The following is a 17,957-nucleotide window of genomic DNA, read 5'->3' as shown; positions in this document are numbered from 1 at the left end:
CTCCCCATTTATCCGGGCTTGGGACCGGCACTAAGGCTTGTGCAACCCTAATGGCTGGGGTTGGTTCCCTGACCGGGGATCAAACCCGGGCCACAGCGTTGAGAGTGCCGCATCCTAACCACTAGACCACCAGGGAACCCCATACAACCAATCATTAATCACCATATTTCCCAATGACCAATAGATAATCACTAATTTCCCCAACAACCAGTTGATAATTTACCATTTTTGTCAAAAACCAATCACAAATTACTATCAATGATGATCAGTAAACCCAGCATCTGATCACTGATCATCTCTGATCAGTATTTTTTTACTTCTCCTCAGTGTTGTCCTTCTTCACAGAACTCGTTTTGATATACAGACGATCATCAAAACGAATGAGGAAATTAGTCCATGATGTAAGCTAAAGAGTTTTTCAAGCAAGCATCCGCTACATTCCCCTGAATAGAGTTGGCAAGGCTGAACTTTTATCCTTAACAGCTCAGCTAAATGCTTACGCCGAAATCCTCACTCGTGTCGCTTTGATTAAAGGCATTTGCTAAATGTAAACACGAATTTAAGGGAACAGTCAAAGAAACGGCAAGTGACAAAAAAAAAAGTGCCTCGAGTTTTCATCCGCCGTTTCTGCACTCCTGACCTTCATCTAGCTTTTACGAGTCTGCTTCACCATCCGGGGAAAAAATCTCGAGCGAAAAAAAGTGAAAGTGCAAACGATTTGGCCACTTTACACAGGGCGTCACACACAGCGCGCCCTCACAATACTCAGCAGATCCAGCTAAGCTGCTGTTTTCCAACCCCCATGCGGTTAGTCTTTCATGTCCAGCAGAGCCATTCACTTAGCATTATGCGTGTAGAGAATGAGCTCAATCACACATGCCTGCAATCAGCCATGTTTTTCACTGCGCCGCTCCAACATGCTGAGGCTGAAGAATAGGTATTAAAACAGCCCCGGGGATTAGCGTCAGGGTGCCAGCACGCACGCACGCACACACTCTCACACTCTCTCACACACATGCACAGTAACTCAAATGATATAGTGCAGGTGGAATGGGAAAAGGCCACTGTTATCAGGCATATGGGAGGTGTGTGTGTGTAAGCATGCGTGCATAAGCTTGTTAAGAGAGTTGTATAGAGGTGTACTCTGTCTGCCTCTGAATCACTGACTGTAACTCCGTCATGCCACATCAAGGCAAGTCGAAACTCCTTCATACCTGAGCGCGGTATCTCTTGGCATATTTGTAGATCTCGGTCAGGGCCAGGTTGGTGTTGAACTCGTTCCGGTATTTCTATTGATCACAGACAGAAAACCGTGAACACTGATGCTTAAAGCACTCCTTATGGACATGACAATAAACCTTTGGCAAACTGCTACAAGTAACTACCTCCATGCTCAGGATGAACTTTGTATATAGATGAAAAAACATTCTACACCGTTTTAGTAAAATATAGTACATTAGCCAAATTGTGTATGGAACCTGGATTTTCCCAGACCCTAAAACTAAAGGGCAAAAGTATAGGGACACCGGACCTTTCCAACTGTATGTGGGTTTCTCACTTGAACTAAGAAACCCAAACCTGGTCCAGCGTGACAAAAAATCCAGTTCTTCGAAAGATATGATTTACATTGGTTGAAGTGGAAGATCTTGAGGGGCCTGCTACAGAGCTCTGACCTCAAACCTATTGAACATTTGGGATTAAATGGAACACTGACTGCACCCCAGGCCTCCTCACCCTACATCAGTACTTTACTAACACCCTTGTGGGTGAAGGAGCAAAGATCTCCACAAACTCCAAAATCTAGTAGAACGTCATAACAGAAGAATGGAGGTTATTATAACATTAAATAGGGACTAAAGTTGGAATGAGATGTTTTTTTCCATATAGTGTATCTTAAGGTTAACACTTTCAGTGAAGTGGTGGCAGTTCATGAGTTCAATTCCCAATGCCTTCAAGCTACTGTTGTTGGGCCCTTGAGCAAGGCCCTTAACCCTCAACTACTCAGTTGTATAAATTTGATCATTGTAAGTCGCTCTGGACAAGGGTGTCTGCTAAATGGCGTAGATTTTTATTGTTAAACATAGTGACTGCTACACATTTCAAATATATCCTTGCATTTTTTCCATACAGGAACAAAAGAAGGACATTAATACTGATGTATTATATGCATTCTTTCATTTAATCTTTTTCACATAGTATGATTTAATGAAAGTCATTATGTTTTTAATTACAAAAAAAAAGCGATTTTCCAAAAATGTATTTTGTCGCAGCTACAGCTGAAGACAAATTATTCTCAAAAATGTTCTAATTATAGTTAAATGGAAGTTCCTCTCATGTTGTATCATACTCATGTTTTTTTTTTCTTTCTTCAATTATATTAACAACAGAAACATTTTTAGTCCATTACTTAAAAAAAAAAAAAAAAAAACAACAGCATTGAAAGGCGTAACTCACTCGAGACTCCTCGGCTAAGTGCGCGTTCATCTCCTGCTCGCTGAGCGGCGCCATCTCTTGGATCTGCTTGTAATAGGACTGCACTCTCTTCTTGTACTCTGGGATCTCTTTAGCATACAGCAGTTTATTGGTGGGAGAGTCCTGTCAATCACAAAAAAACAAAAAAAACAATAATGAATAACATGCTTGTAATTTTCTCATCTATTGTAAATGTTTTGCTTCTCAGCGAAGTTGTGGGGAAGTGGGGAAAAGTGGGAAGAGATTAATGCTGAGCAGTGTTGTGTAGAGCATGGGTTCTCAGTTTTCTCCTTCGGGACTGTAATGCGGGACATTTTTTATTCTGTTCCACTTCTGCACACGCTTGAGTCGAGGGCTGTAGGATGATGATAACTTGGCGCAGGTGTGTTAGGAGTCGAGAACATGAAAAATGCGCGGTGAGTCGAGAAGCAGTGGTGCAACGCGATTAATTCTAATAAAGCGGCGCAACGAAAGAAAGTAGAATCGGTCCAGGTGAAAAAAATATTTATTTAGGAACATACCTTCAGAACATTTTGTCAAGTAAGCCTAATTAGACTACAACTAAGGTAAGGTTTTCCTGACAAAATACATTACATGTACAGAATAATATTCATATTCAATAACATACAGCAGTATCTCAGAATATGAATTTAATTCGTTTCCAGAACACGATTCGCCCTCTGAAATATTGGTATACTGATACGAATTTCCCTATAAGGAATAACGTAAAGTGAACGAATGATCTTTGTTATTCGGGAAAAGATAAATTCGAGACCCCAAATATTAATATAAAAATACAACCAATATGCACTAATAGAATTTAGTATTTAGCATTTAATAATAGTGCCTTAACATCTAAGAGAGAGAAACAATCATTCCTGGGTGAATACTGGCATGATGGAGCTTTTCTCTATATAGTATAGTTGTTAGTTATGTTTAAGGAGTCTACGTCTTGCAGTGTACAGTGGCATGTAAGGATCAGGGTCTTCATTAGGCATTAATATCTACGTAGAGTTTCTTCAATCTTTGATTAAGCAGTAAATGCCATGAACTCTGTAGTTAAGTTCCTTTATGTTAGTTTGAGGGTAAAGTGTATCGGTCTCTAGTGTTGCACGATTTCGATGCTTTTAAGTTTCTAAACGGTGAGCTAATTACAGCCAAGTCTGTTCATTAAAGCTTAATCCATGAAAGAGTAATCAATGTGCAGTTGTGTGTAATTGCATTACAGCTCTTCACTCTGTATATCATAACTATCTCTCTCTCTCTCTCTCTCTCTCTCTCTCTCTCTCTCTCTCTCTCTCTGTGTTTCACTCTTCCTGCCTTACAATTTACTTCCCGTGTGCACTCCATCTGTCTGGTGGCCCCTGACCTTTGACATACACCTTTTTTTTTGTTTTTTGCTCCCGCTGGCAGTTCTCATGACCACACACACACCTCATCAACATGCCTCATCTACATGCCTCACCATCACTGACCATATCATCGAGAAAGGGGAGTATAAAAGAGGAAGTATGTGTGTATATATGTGTGTGTGTGTGTGTGTGTGTATATGTGTCTGTGCCTGCATTTTATCTTTAGGCCTATACAGAAAGTTTAGTAAAATCTGGCAGAGGTTGTTTTGGTGAGTGTGTGTGTGTGCGTGTGCGTGCATGTGCATGTGCACGCATGTGTTTCATCTTTATGCCTTTAAAGAAACTTCAATGAGATCATCAAACCGAGGTCATTGTGTTGAGTGTGTGTGGGCAAGATTTTATATCTTGATGTACAATAAATATCCTCACGGATGTCAATAGAAGGCCTTAACAAGGATAGTGAAGCAAACGTGTGTGTGTGTGTGTATGTGTGTGTGTGTGTGTGTGTGTGTGTGTGTGTGTGTGTGTGAGAGAGAGAGAGAGAGAGAGAGAGATAGAGAGAGAGAGAAATTTATGACTCCATCTTGGCTAAAGGATAGCAATATGCGTGAAGTAAGACCAGACGAGTGTGTGTGTGTGTGTGTGTGTATGTATATATGTATGTGTATATATATATATATATATATATATATATATATATATATATATATATATATATATATGATGTGTGTGCGGGCGTGCATGTTTGAATGTAGAGCGTGTTGGGTGACTACTCCATATTTTCCTGGGTGAAATGTTAGGAGTGTGTTGACAGAAGGAAACGAGGAGCTCTGCAGCTTTGGAAGCTGATAAAGCAGAAAGAAAGAGGAGTTTATTTGTGGGGTAAAGAAGTGAAAGGGTTGCTTAAAGTATGAGACGTTAGAAGCACGTCCAAACACACACACATACACACACACACATACACGCACTTGCACACATGAGAAGGACTGAAAGAATTGAGCGTAGATGTTAACAGAAATACCCGATGCTAACTTTACCCAGGTGCAGGAACAGACATTTCATTTGTGTGTTGACAATAGCTCCAAAATGGATTCCAGATGAGTTTACTTGTGTATTGTGTGGCGTGTGTGTGTATCAGTGTGTGGTGCATTTATGTGTGTGTTTGTGTGTGTGTCAGCCTTTACCTTCCCCAGCTGTAGGTCAGAGATGGAACACGCATCGATAAAAGCCTGAGCTATGACAGAGAGACATGCGTCCATGTGATCCGTCTTATCGATGTCGAACACAAACTGTGGATTCTTCAAGATGTTCACCCAGAAACGCAGAGGCAAACTAGAACAATAAAAAAGATGGGAGGAGATAAGAAAGTGAGAAAAAGACAGAGAGAGAGGGGCAAAATAACAAAGAGACAGGGGGATCAGACTGAGGGAAGGGAAAGGACGAAAGACAAAGAGAGAGACAAAGTGACAAAATGGAGAGAGTGAATTTAGATTTAGATTTAGAGAGATAAGAAGACTGAGAGGAAGACAGGAGGGGATAAGAGACAAAAAAGATGGTGAGACGGAAAGAAAAAGGAAGCAAGTTGGTGAAGCAAGAAAGAAAGAAACCAACTGAAACAGACTGAGATAGTGAGACGGCGAGACAGAGTCAGGAACAAAAAAAGAAAAAGACAGGTAGAGCAATAGAAGGGAGATAAAGAAAGAGATAGAGAGACGGGGAGTTGGCGAGAATAACCGAAAAAGAAGGAGTAAAGTACAGAGAGAGAGACTTGCCATCGAGTATTACCAAGCAAAACACATTGTAGTGTCACTGGGGAGCCAAGACTTTCATCTCCATGCTAATTTGTTTCTCACAGTCGCATTTTTTAATAGTCTTTAGAGACGCTTAACACAATCATGTCTGGCCCATGAGAATTTAGCCCCATAGCTAATTTGCACAGAGAGCTAATGTTGTTTGGGCAACAAAATAATCAGGCAATGCGAACACACAGCATCCAGAAGCCTTCACTCACTGAGAACATATATAGAAAATACTGAGAACCCTGGGGGAACAGAAAACACAAATGACAACGAGGACACAGAAGAGACAGATGACGATAAGGATGCTGGAACTTAGAGAAAACAGAGTTTAGAGAAGAGAATGAGAATGCTGAGGACACACAGAACACTGAGTTTTGGAAGGACACTGAAAATGCTGAGGACACAGAGAACGCTGAGTTTAGAGAGGACATTGAAAATACTGAGGACACAGGGAACACTGAAGACAAAGAGAATAATGAGGAGACAGGGAACATAGAGAGCACTAAGGACACTGAACATTTAGGACACAAATAACACTAAGGAGCGTGAGGACAAACATATATGTGGACTACATGAATATGTCGAAGAGATTTATACACACGGCATTTTGTTCTCACATGAGTGCAGGTTCCTACATAACTGCAAGCAAAACTTTATAGAAATCTGATCTTTTATGTAAGAAATGTGCGCAAGCAAATGATGGATGGATTAAGATTATGGCAGGCTGAGATACAGAAGGCTGTGCTGGCATACTCTGCGAATAAGGTGTTAAATAAATGCCAGAATTGTTGCTAATACTGATTGTGTGGGTGTTTGTAGGTCTGGGTCAATACAATAATTTCGAAATAAGTGTCTGGTGAAAACCCAAACCCTGCATCAGTACTATCCTGAGAAAGTCTAACAAAGCCGTCTTGCTGTCTAGGTACCTGTTGGTCTTCCAGATGTGCAGCGTGTCCGGGTCCGTGATTCCCCGTTTGTCAGCCTGCTCTTCTAGGAAATCGAAGAAATACTTCACGGCCAACGGTGGCTTCTCAGGAGGGATGCTGAGGACGGCTTGAAAGAGATCATCCAGGAACTTCTGGAGTGTTCCCTGTAAAACGGTAATAATTCAGTAAAATGGGCTGTAAATCGCAGTGTGGGAGAGTGCTATGCTAGTCTTAGGCTATGTAAAGCGTTTCAATTCCAATTTGTCCGTATGTAGTGTAGAAGTATAAACTATAAACTCTAAGGGAGTGACAGTATACCAGTACGGCTTAACCGTGACAATGGGACAAATGGACACAAAAAAAAAAAATCCACTGCCAGAACAAATGGGAGGTTATGCTTAATTATAATTTAATCATTATAAGTGTCAGAGATGAAGCACAAAGCCACAGAGTGGCAATTAATAAGTAAACTATGGGGCTAATCTTCCTAACGAACGCCTAACTCTTTGTGTTGGATGATTTATGAACTGTCGGCTCTCAGATCCCAGTGGAACTCTATCTGAGCGCTTTATTAAAGGCAGGTGCTGTATGAGTGGAAACCCGTTAATCGTGAAGATTAAAGACTCGCACTGCTCTAGCATCAACCCGACAGACACGTGTATATTTAGTATACATATATGCAAGGGTGAGATAAGAGTGATCATGATCCTGGGCTTTCTTAACCTCTGTTTTTGCAAAAATTATATTCAATTTAACCAAAACTATAACCATATACGATAACATTCACCTAGCAGTGTTTTATGTATAATTTAGAAAGAAAATTGTACAGTTATAACAACCTGCACTCTTTTAAGAAGGTCTAGTTCTAGATTTTGGAGTGTGGTTGTAGAGATTTGTGTTCATTCAGCCTCGAGGGAGTTAATAAAGTCAGGTACTGAAGTAGGGTAAGGAGGCCTGGGGTGCACTCAGTGTTCCAAGTCATCTCCAGTAGGGTTGAGGTCAGAGTAAACCATATGCCCATGTAAACCATATGTTCATGGAGCTGGCTTTTTGTGGCTTTCAAGCGAGAACAGGTTTGGCTCTCCTTGTTCAAGTGAAGGGTTCTACCACATCCAAAGATGCAATATGCAAATGTTTGCCTCCAACATTGTGGTAACAGTTTGGGGAAGAACCACATACGACTTGAAAAGTCAATTGTCCCAATACGTTTATACAAATAATGTACATCCCAGAAACTGGTAAATTGTTTAGAAAGTGGTGATTAATTTTTATGGAACAGCACTTCTAATGTGCAGCTTCTAATACTTTGTTGTTTCTATAGTAACAGCTCATTCACAGGGTTTGTTTCCTACACCTTCTTGGTACATGCATAGAAAAGGGTGGAGCTCCTGTACTAGAGGTGTGTGATAACAAAGAACAAACTAAAGCATGGAGGACTGTGACACAATACGCATAAAAAAGGCGAATATGATGAGAAATATGTACTTAAAAAGGTAATTACTTCTGTTTTTTTAACTTTGGTTTGAAAATACTTTGACAATAACCAAAACCTGTCATTAGTTAGGTATGTCTATTTTCAGCAGTTTTAGAGGTGATAAATATCATGATTTGGTCCATATTGCTCAGCCCTAACAGTGGTATGAGAGGAATAAAACACTTCAAGCCATAAGGTGGAACTAAATAATAATTTTTAAGGTGGTGACAGGATTGTCTCAGGCTCACGCTGCAGTGATTATTTTTTAATGATGTCATACTTATAAAAAGCTTCTGTAGATCTGTAGAGTAAAAAAAAAAACTGCACTGTATTTTTCTAAAATAAATAAATAAATAAAGAAGGAAAGCAAACGAAATGACCTTCCAACTAATCAGTTTGAGGTGTTTAACCTTTCCAGTCTTACCTTAGTGGAGAGCAGGCGAGTCAGATAAATCTCAGGCAGCACCTTCTTCCTGTGACTGTGCCTGTGAGACTTCCTAGTCTCTATGAGCTCATCATGGGGCAGAACCTGCATCAATCACAACATAAAGCCCAAATAAAGCAACTCGCATGCCAGGAACCAACCGCGCTAAACACTGACAATGACCAATTCGACAATAATTTAAAAAAAAAATACAAAAAAAAAGTTAATAGAGTGAATGTTTATAGCTGTTTAATAAACAGTAAACCTCAGTGAAAGGAAATGCACTCACAAGAACTTTTCATTAACGAATAAACAGAACTTTTAGGCTTTGTTTTTTTTTTCTATTCATTTCACTCCTAAAGCCAACGCATCTGCAACTAATTCGACTTGTCGGTTTAATTTTGCCAACTTGGTTTTACATTAGCCAAAGCATTGTCGACCATGTCTCGTTCTCTTTCACTGCTTGTCAGTGTTCTGCAGCTTGTACCTACACAGCAATTCCTCCAGACACGGGGAAAAACTTGCATAATCATCCACAGACCTCAAGTGTGTGCACGAGTGGGTGTGCGTGCGTGTGTGGAAGGAGAAACACACACTTACCAAATGAACGTACTTCTCGGTGTCCAAGTCTTTAGCTGCAATGAAAAAACGAACAATTTCTCAGTAAACCAAACGTCAGACACAGAGCCAAAGGTAAACAAACAAAAACAAAAACAAAATGACAGAATAATTAAAGCAGAGGAATTGAACATGCTAGGCTGAGGGAAAGGTTAATGAAAGAAAACCTGTAAAGTAGTGTGTGTGTGTGTGTGTGTGTGTGTGTGTGTGTGTGTGTGTGTGTGTGTGTGTTTAACAAGGTCAGGAAAGGAGACACACTGATTGGTAGTGGAGCCAGCTTAATGAGCTTTAGGAGCTCACCGTGATTACAAAAGACATTAGCCTTCTCTGGTTTACAAACACGTCCAAACAAAAGCACATACTGTACTGACCCTCATTATAAGTGCTCTGTTTGTGTGTGTGTGTGTGTGTGTGTGTGTGTGTGTGTGTGTGTGTGTGTGTGTGGTGATTTATATTATTGTGTGTACTTATGCTTTGACAAATTGCTTTCCAGTTTTTAATTACTTTGAACATGTACACCCCCCAAAAAAACAACAACAAACAGTGAGACAACGTCAATGTATCGTACACATGATAGGTCTCATTGCTCTGCATACGAACAAATCTATCCACAAACTGTTGGCAAAATAGCAGTTATGCAAAGAATTTCGTATATATAATTTCGTATATACTTTGTCCATTTAGCCATCAATTTATTATGATTTATTTTTAAGTGGATTTAACAGTATAGACATGCGAAGAAAAAAAAAAACCAAGATCACCCAAACCTTTGTAAACCCTGCAGAAACATATTTACACCCAATTTATATGATTTTGCATAATTTTGTAACTACATGAGATACAGTCAGAAATAATTCCCACATATTTCTAATTTTTCCATGTTGCATTATATCACTACTGTATTATTTTAAAAACCAAAGTTGCCATGGTTGCTCTTATTAATTTAAATAAATAAATAAATGGAAATTATGACTCTGCAATCTGTTAAACTGATGCAGTTTTATTTTCATAGTTAAGTTAAATGTATTGTACAAAGAGGAAAAATCCAATTTATTGTACCATAATGCTTAATAAAGCTATTTAGTGTCCTCTTATAACAGACATGATGCTGGTCTTTATTTTTTCGAAAGATTTCCCAAATGGGATTTTTTTTCCCTCTTCTCTTATATGGCATGGCAGGCCAAATCAAAGGTGACCATAAGCTAGCTTTGTCCCGAAGGCCCTAGTTTGAGGTTCTCTGCCTTAGATCGTGGAATCAGAGATTGTTGACCATTTCACAGAGAGCAAGAATAAAATTGCTTAAAACTTTTCAGTAGCTGCACCAAAACTTTGAAACAGTTTCCTACTTTGGGTTAGAACTGCTCAAACACTTACTGATTTGAAATCTAAGCAAAATGTTGTCTTTTAATGTTGTTTTGTTTGTTGAATGTTGCTACACATTTTACTATACAGCACTTTTGTTTAACTTTTATTTGTTTAAAATTGTCCTTTAGGAAAAGATTTCTTGCCATTCTCAGTGACTCACATATGCATTATATCCCAAATGAAATAAAAAAAATTGTACTCTAATAAAAGTCTTTAATTCTAAAAATCTAATGTATACAGAAATAATAAAAAATGTAGCAAAAAGCTTCAGAAATCAGCAGCATCATGTGTCAGACCAAATTTTTGTGAATACTGTGAATACTGATGTACTTTGTTCAAAACCAAAAAAGGATATTTTTTATCATTTTGGTCATCAAACATTTATTTTCATTTCAGGTATAATGTTTTATTTGTTTGCTCATAATTTTCCTTCATACTGACAATTAATAATTATTTATTGAGTATTCAGTGGATTTGCAAAGAACGAATAAAAATTCACGACACATTAGGAAGCATCTAAAGATGTGGTTTTAAAAATAGAAAAGTTAAAAGCAGAACATCACAGATCACTCTAATGCTGTGAAAGAGTGAAATTACTTCTGACAGCCATAATTAAGATACATTAACTCTCCAGCTTTTCATGATGGCTGAAAATGATATGTTTTCAAAGCAACAAGTGGTTATGCTGGAGAAAAATAAAAAGAGTAGGCTATAGCGTGAAATCATCGAGACGCCTCGATTTGCATCGAGTTGTTTTATAAATGTGCCGTAGCCCTGAATGGGAATTGAATTTGATTTGAATTGTGAGTTGCTTGATGATTTCTATCCTAGCAGCCATGTGTGATGGAGCACAAATAAGAGCCAGATCTCTGTCTGTAAAAGCAGGTAAATGTAATATGTGAGTCAGCAGAGCACGTCCAGCCTACTGAGCCTGACACACATAAACCAACACAAACACACAAAACACACACACACACACACACACACACACACACACACACACACACACACACAGCATCATGGTCATTACCTCTGCCCAATGTGTTATCTCGCTTGTCTTTCATGCTCATGGCCAGTGATGCCCCCTCAGGGATCTGTAAGGAGCAAAAGTTCAAAGGTCAGCGTTTTGAAGGGTCAGAGGTATCGCGCTCCACTCAAGAGCGAGCGCAAGCACTCATTAAGCCGGAGAAGTTTACATACTGTGTAATGAGTTAGACAGCCTTTTCACTGAGCCGAAACTGCGGGCTTCACTGCACTCATGGACGTTCACCACACACACACACACACACACACTTCTCAGCTCATTCCCTGTGGCACCTCGTGAGCTAAACAGTCACACTGCTAAGAGTGGAAGGGTCATGACTGTTTGCACACACATTCCGTCTCATTCCCTTTTCTCCCTGTGGTCCTTTTTTTCTTGCCTCATGCTGCGACACAGTTTAAGAAACAAAGGGAATTTGGCAGAGGGTAAAGGACACCCACCTGGTAATGAAACACAGTGTTGAGCTTCTTCCTGCCGTCCTCCATTATAGAGGTGTTATCCAGATCCTGAAGTATTCGGCTGCTGCAGCCTCCACCGGGAAACCATTCTAGAAGTTAAAATCATTGTTAAACTCAAACATTGCTGTTGATGAATCCTAATTTCTTACTGCAACCTCTAACTGTTATGTGCGCCTGATATGAAACACAATCCTAACATCCTTGACTGTAAAATGATTTAGGCCAAATGAAGGGTCAATAGTTGCAAGTGTGTTGTGAGGTGAAAGTGGGCCAATGAAAAGTTTGCTTGACATTTGAAATCTGGGCCAAAAATGTCTCAAATGCATGCGACTGTACATGTGTGTGTGTGTATATATATATATATATATATATATATATATATATATATATATATATATATATATATATATATATATATATATATATAAAAGCTGTTTGGCATTTCAAGCCTGCACCCAAAGTGACCCAGTTGTACGTTCTGTACTAAGTTATGGCATCAGCGGGGTTAGTTTGTTGTTGTGTTCTGGTTAAATGGTGATGAATTAATCATTGTCAGCCGCATCCGCATGAGGGCCAGATGGAAATGTTAAGCTCGGGCTCATTTGCTCTCTGGATATAACCCTATTACTCCAATCTTGTATAATATTATCACCGTGAACTGATGTGTGTAAGTATTCACCCTCCCCTTGAACTTTGTCTGCCGTTTGTAGTGTTACAGCCTGGAATCTGAGGTAGATTTGTCACGAATTGACACAGAACTCTTAACAGTGATGAATTATAATCATGTGAGAGAGTTGATCCAAAAACAAAAAAAACCATGCAAGTAGAAATGCAAAAAGGTGCGTACGTACAGGTCTTTACCCACTTTGAATGGAATTACAATTAATTTCTCTTCAAAATCCCCATATTAGCTATTTGATAAGCAAATGTATTTACATCGAGTTAATGTGATTATGGGTATATCTTTAATGCATACAATTCAATTTTATTTCTCTAGATTTCTCAAGCAGGGGACTGTGAATCCTTACACAGAAATTACTTTTCCATTTCTATTATTTGTAATAATTAATTAAGCAAACTAATAATAGATTTTTTGTTACTATTCCAATCCATTTTATTTGCATTTATGACATAAAATCTCAAAACCATTTCAAGTTTACATTTACGGCATTTGGCAGACACCCTTATCAAGACCGACTTGCAGTTATTTCAGTTAAGCAATTGAGGGTTAAGGGCCTTTCTTAAGGGCCCGGAGCATTTGAATACTAATGCAAGGCAGTGTAAACTCACATCAACAGAATGTTTTTATTTATTAAATGTTTATTTATTGAATGTCTTAATCATCTGACTGAATTTATTAATGTACAAATTGTAAGAAAACTCAGAGTGACAAGTATTAGTCAAATATTTTGCTCTGTAAATATCTGATTTGTTTTATTTACCTAATTCAACATCCTCCTCTCGAGGCCACTGGGAGTAGGGCAGGTTCTTATAGAAAGCTTCTAAAATCTTCTCTTTCACCTGACAGATGGTGTCTGTGTTCATCACACGCACACTCACTGAATCCATCCCGTAGCCTTGGAACGACACGTTAATGTTCTGCAACACACGCAAATGAGATTCCGACAAAAATAAACATCACTCGGATTGCTTTTAAATGAGGAGAAGACTTCAGAGCGTGATATAAGACAAGCCCACACAGTTAGTCAGTGAGCCTAAACTTACCTTAGGTTATTGTGCATTTATTGAAATGAGCATTTTGGATTTAAAAATATGAAAAAAAAAAAAAAAAAGGCTTTCAGGCTGTCTGTACATGAGTAGTACTCAGCTTTAATGTTGAGCCAACATTGCCATGTCTTTCTGCAACATTCATGGTTAAGAGCTACAACTCATGTGCCTTGAGGAATGTTGTGGATTTGCTGATCAAGCTGCTTTCATCTCGTGTTGTGTCATCTGAAAGCTATTTCAGGGTTTTATTTTTTAGAGCTCATTAGGACAGTTGCACAATGACATGACTTAAGGCATGCTATTTTGACGGGTTCGCGGGCAGACAAGAATGTGCCGAAGCGGAAGAACAGAAAGCCGAATATAACAGATATTGCACTGAAACGCACCAGTGGTTTGGCCTCGATGTTCTCTCTCAGGAGCCACTCTTCGTTCAGCGTGTATCTCGCCTTCCCCGTGATCGCGTCGATCGAGCCTTTGTTAATCTGCTGTTTGATTGCGCACAGGAGCAGGAAGAAAGGCTCGCCGACTGTCTCCTGAAAGAAAGGAGTTAGGAGTGAACATATTAACGACACCAACTGTTCAATTATACTTCTGAGACGTGTCGTTTTTGGGAGATGATTTGAATAAACACATCTTCCAGTGAATAATTTAGACTGAAGGAGAAAATCATGGCAGCCTGACAGTTCGAAAATAGAAAAAATAATAAATGACAGGGTGGTAACCCGTTACTGTTAGCTCCCTGAATGTGATTATTTTGCTATAACAGCACGTCTGGGGTCTTTTATTCCTTTTACACACAGCAGTTTGTCAACAATGACACATTTTGTCAATTTATAATTACATTTATTATTGCAGAACGCCTGCAAAACAAGTCAGGTACTTTTATCCGTTATGCTATTGCAGTTACAGCAGTGACCCCTTCTCTTGAATGGATTAGTAGTAAAGGTCTTGTGCTACTAAATAATTGGTTGTGGGATCGAATCCCAAAAAATTCCAGCTTCTTACATTACAAAGAAAATGTAAAAAGCGAAAAATGGATTCGTCGTGAAGACCTATTGGCGAAAACAAAAATTCTGATTTGTACTTTTCTCTATACATTTGTAATAGGTTTTTAAATAAATTCTGGTATCCATGAAAAAGCTGCTGTTATGACAATCAGCTACAAAATACACTTGTGCCAAGAACAGGCATTTGAAATTTCTAACATTTACCAGATAGTTTTAGAGCCAAGCTTACACACCTGATTCATGGCTCTAGCTTTCTAAATTAATTGTAAATGGATGCTAAAAGGTACATAAAAGGCAAACCCTTTGTTTGTAGGGTTCTGCTTAAGAACTTTTCTCTCAGAGCAACCAACAAATCAAATTGCAGTTTTTTTAGGTTGTACTTTGGCAAACATATTGAGAGTTGGGTTTCCAAGCCACTACGCTGTAATTGTTCTAGCACTTAGATGATAGAATGAACTTTCCATAGCCTGCCTTTTTCACAAGCAATTAAAATTATTCTTTGCTTAACTATAGATCCTATAGATTATATTTTTAGTCCTTAACCAATCAATTCTGCAAATCACTCCGGATAAGGGCTCCTGTAAAACAAATGTAAATTAGGTTGTAATGATTTGTGCTTCGTCCTCTTACTTTGAGGTAGCTGTACATGCAGATGGACATCCAGTTGGTGAGCATCTTCTCCACCACGGATTCGGTGCGCCGCAGCATCAGCTTTGGGTTCTTTGAGGCAGACGCGTCGATCAAATCCACCAGCAGCTCCTTCATGATGCTGGTATAATATTCCAGTTTGCCATGGAGAGCAATAGTGAGCAGTGAGGCCAGGTTACATCTGGACATATAGACACATCAAAAAGTAGAGGAAAGAAAGAAGAAGGGGGAAAAAAACAGACAATTGTTTTAATCCACTAGAGCAGCTGTGCTTCCAGATTGATACAGAAGAAAAATGGCTGAAGTGCTTCCATTTCCAAGTGTAAATGAGTGCGTAGGCATGGAAGACTTTAGGGACTGTGTCAATACAATGCCTCTTTCACATGTATGAGCGTGTGTGTGTGTGTGTGTGTGTGTGTGTGTGTGTGTGAGAGAGAGAGAGAGAGAGAGAGAGACCCACAAAACTGAGAGATGTGGTTAAATCTGGAGACTCGTTCAGCAGATTCTGAAGCTCCTTATTACATGTGAATATAATGCTGAGACAGCCATGAAGTCTCTGAAGTACCTCAGAATAAAACTCCCAGCATGCAACAGGGCACTGCAGTATTACACAAAAAAAAAAAAAAGCTGGAGACCACTAGTGCGACACTATTTTTAGTTCAGGATTTCCAGCACAATGCCTTTCCGACTTATTGTATGAGATTGCATGATTTGCAAAGAAATCTTCGAGTTGATCGAAATTAAAATGAATAATGTAACAATATAAATTCCTGTCAGTCAAACCAAACGTGTCAAGTCAAAGTTGACATTTAGGCGCTTGATGAAAAGATTACATAATTACAAAGCCCGCTTAACGTTTTACGGACCACGTGAATACTAAGTAGGAATGAAAATGCCAGCCAAGTGCCATAGACCTTAAATCCTTTGGGATTTATTGCAGTACATATTTTCTGCTTTTTAAAATATATATTGCTGTTTTAAGGGTTACCTGTCTCGGACAGCGAAGTCCTTCTGCTGTTCCAACGCATGAACAAAGGTGATGAGGAAGTGCTTGTTGTTGAGGAGAGTGGAGAACATGGTGATTCCCTCCTCTACATTGGGCCTGGTGGTGCTGGAAGGCTGATAGGGAGGAATAAAATAAGTAGGACAGAGGATGTTGAATCACATTACTGAGAATTGAGAAAACTACTGAGAAAACAGGACATTTTGACAAACCCAAGGTTTTGCAACATCATTCTGAATTAGTCAGAATCAGTCAATAGTTGACATATAACTATTATGATAATAATGATCTAGCCTCATTAAGACTACTCTGCAAAACCAGTTACTTTGCATTATACCATTAGATTAATAAGTAAGGTCATTGCTGCTTTGTACAATTTCCTGATGCTGTTCTGCTTAAAAAGCAGAGCGTTCCGGTAATATAGCTCATTCACTGACTCATCAATTCTGGAGGGGGAAAAAAAATTCAATTCTATTTTTCTTATAGAAGATAAGGTTGTATCTGAAGCTGACAATCTGCTGTTTGATCTGAGCTTTACATCAAGACAGTCCAATATGGTGAAAATTGTCCAATATCGTGGTAACCTTGCAGATGTAGCAGTTTTTGAAAAAAAGATTAGACAATTAGAAAGTCCAGCACGGTTTGCTTCACTTGTGGCTGGGGTACTTCTGAGTACCAGTACTTATTCCAAACTCTTATGTCTATGTACTTGAGGCACTTTCTGGCACTTTCTGTTTCAATACATGTACTGAACAAATATAGAGTGTCGTTCATTTCTGAAATATTGTTTGGATGTTTAATGCGTCACTAAAACCAAAGGAAAGCTTATTTCCAGAGATAATAATAGATAATTTTTCAGATTAAAAATGATCTATCATGCTGGCATGGTGGTCAGTGTCTTCAGAAGAACTTTTGCAGGTTCTTTGAGAACCTTAAAATCCTGAGACTGCTGATTCCTTTTTAAAAGCTTCAAAAGATTTCTTAAATAGATGTTTCATTATTTCTTTTAATATACAATTGTCTTATAATTGATCTTTCAATAACATAATAAATTCATGATTTTGAATTTGCAAAACAGTGTTTGCACACTCCTGCACACATGTGCTTCAGTTTGGCTCAATTCTTGCTTCTTTTTTCCCCCCTGAAACAGACCTATTGTATGTCCATTTCTGTTGTCTGAATTAAAATTGCTGGGTTCAGCTCCTACACGAAAACAGAAATACACACCAGGACGAGTCAGTCATCTGTAACTGTAATTAAAAGAAGAAAACAAAAACCCCGGGTGGCATAATGGTGGTCCCGCCTTTCAGCTTCAGAACTCCAGGTTAAAATTTTAATGTCTGGGTGGAGGTTTGCATGTTCATCCACTTTCCAAAATCATGTGTCTAGAAGGACCATAAAAAAAAATTATCCCTAGGTGTGAATGAGTGTATAAAAGTGTATGCGCGTGATCCCCTGCGATGGACCGGCTTCTGGTCCCGTGTGGATTTCCGCCTACCACCAATTGTTCCCGGGACTCTGGCCAAAATATAGCGCTTATTGAAGATAAACGGATGAAACACAGTGAAACAAAAACACTGTAAATTACATCCTTTTAATGTATACACTACACCAGTTACTCATATCCTTATCTATATAATT

General features: G+C 38.8%; 1 protein-coding gene across 1 annotated transcript in view; it reads right to left on the bottom strand.

Moving 5' to 3' along the window:
- Window positions 1-17,957, bottom strand: part of plxnd1 (plexin D1) — an 88,770-nt gene that overhangs the window by 1,551 nt on the left and 69,262 nt on the right. Inside the window, exons 24-35 of the mRNA XM_046870331.1 lie at window positions 16,302-16,432; window positions 15,296-15,494; window positions 14,045-14,191; window positions 13,373-13,529; window positions 11,913-12,019; window positions 11,461-11,524; window positions 9,048-9,082; window positions 8,448-8,552; window positions 6,550-6,713; window positions 5,009-5,156; window positions 2,455-2,595; window positions 1,215-1,289 (exon numbers count right to left, since the gene is read on the bottom strand). Coding sequence (XP_046726287.1) covers window positions 1,215-1,289; window positions 2,455-2,595; window positions 5,009-5,156; window positions 6,550-6,713; window positions 8,448-8,552; window positions 9,048-9,082; window positions 11,461-11,524; window positions 11,913-12,019; window positions 13,373-13,529; window positions 14,045-14,191; window positions 15,296-15,494; window positions 16,302-16,432 — 1,473 coding nt within the window. The remainder of the gene's footprint in view (window positions 1-1,214; window positions 1,290-2,454; window positions 2,596-5,008; window positions 5,157-6,549; window positions 6,714-8,447; window positions 8,553-9,047; window positions 9,083-11,460; window positions 11,525-11,912; window positions 12,020-13,372; window positions 13,530-14,044; window positions 14,192-15,295; window positions 15,495-16,301; window positions 16,433-17,957) is intronic.

This window comes from Silurus meridionalis, chromosome 17 (genome assembly GCF_014805685.1).
Source record: "Silurus meridionalis isolate SWU-2019-XX chromosome 17, ASM1480568v1, whole genome shotgun sequence".
Classification (NCBI taxonomy): Eukaryota; Metazoa; Chordata; class Actinopteri; order Siluriformes; family Siluridae; genus Silurus; species Silurus meridionalis.
Note: the sequence above shows the minus strand (reverse complement) of the source record. Positions and strands in the feature narration are given on the sequence as shown.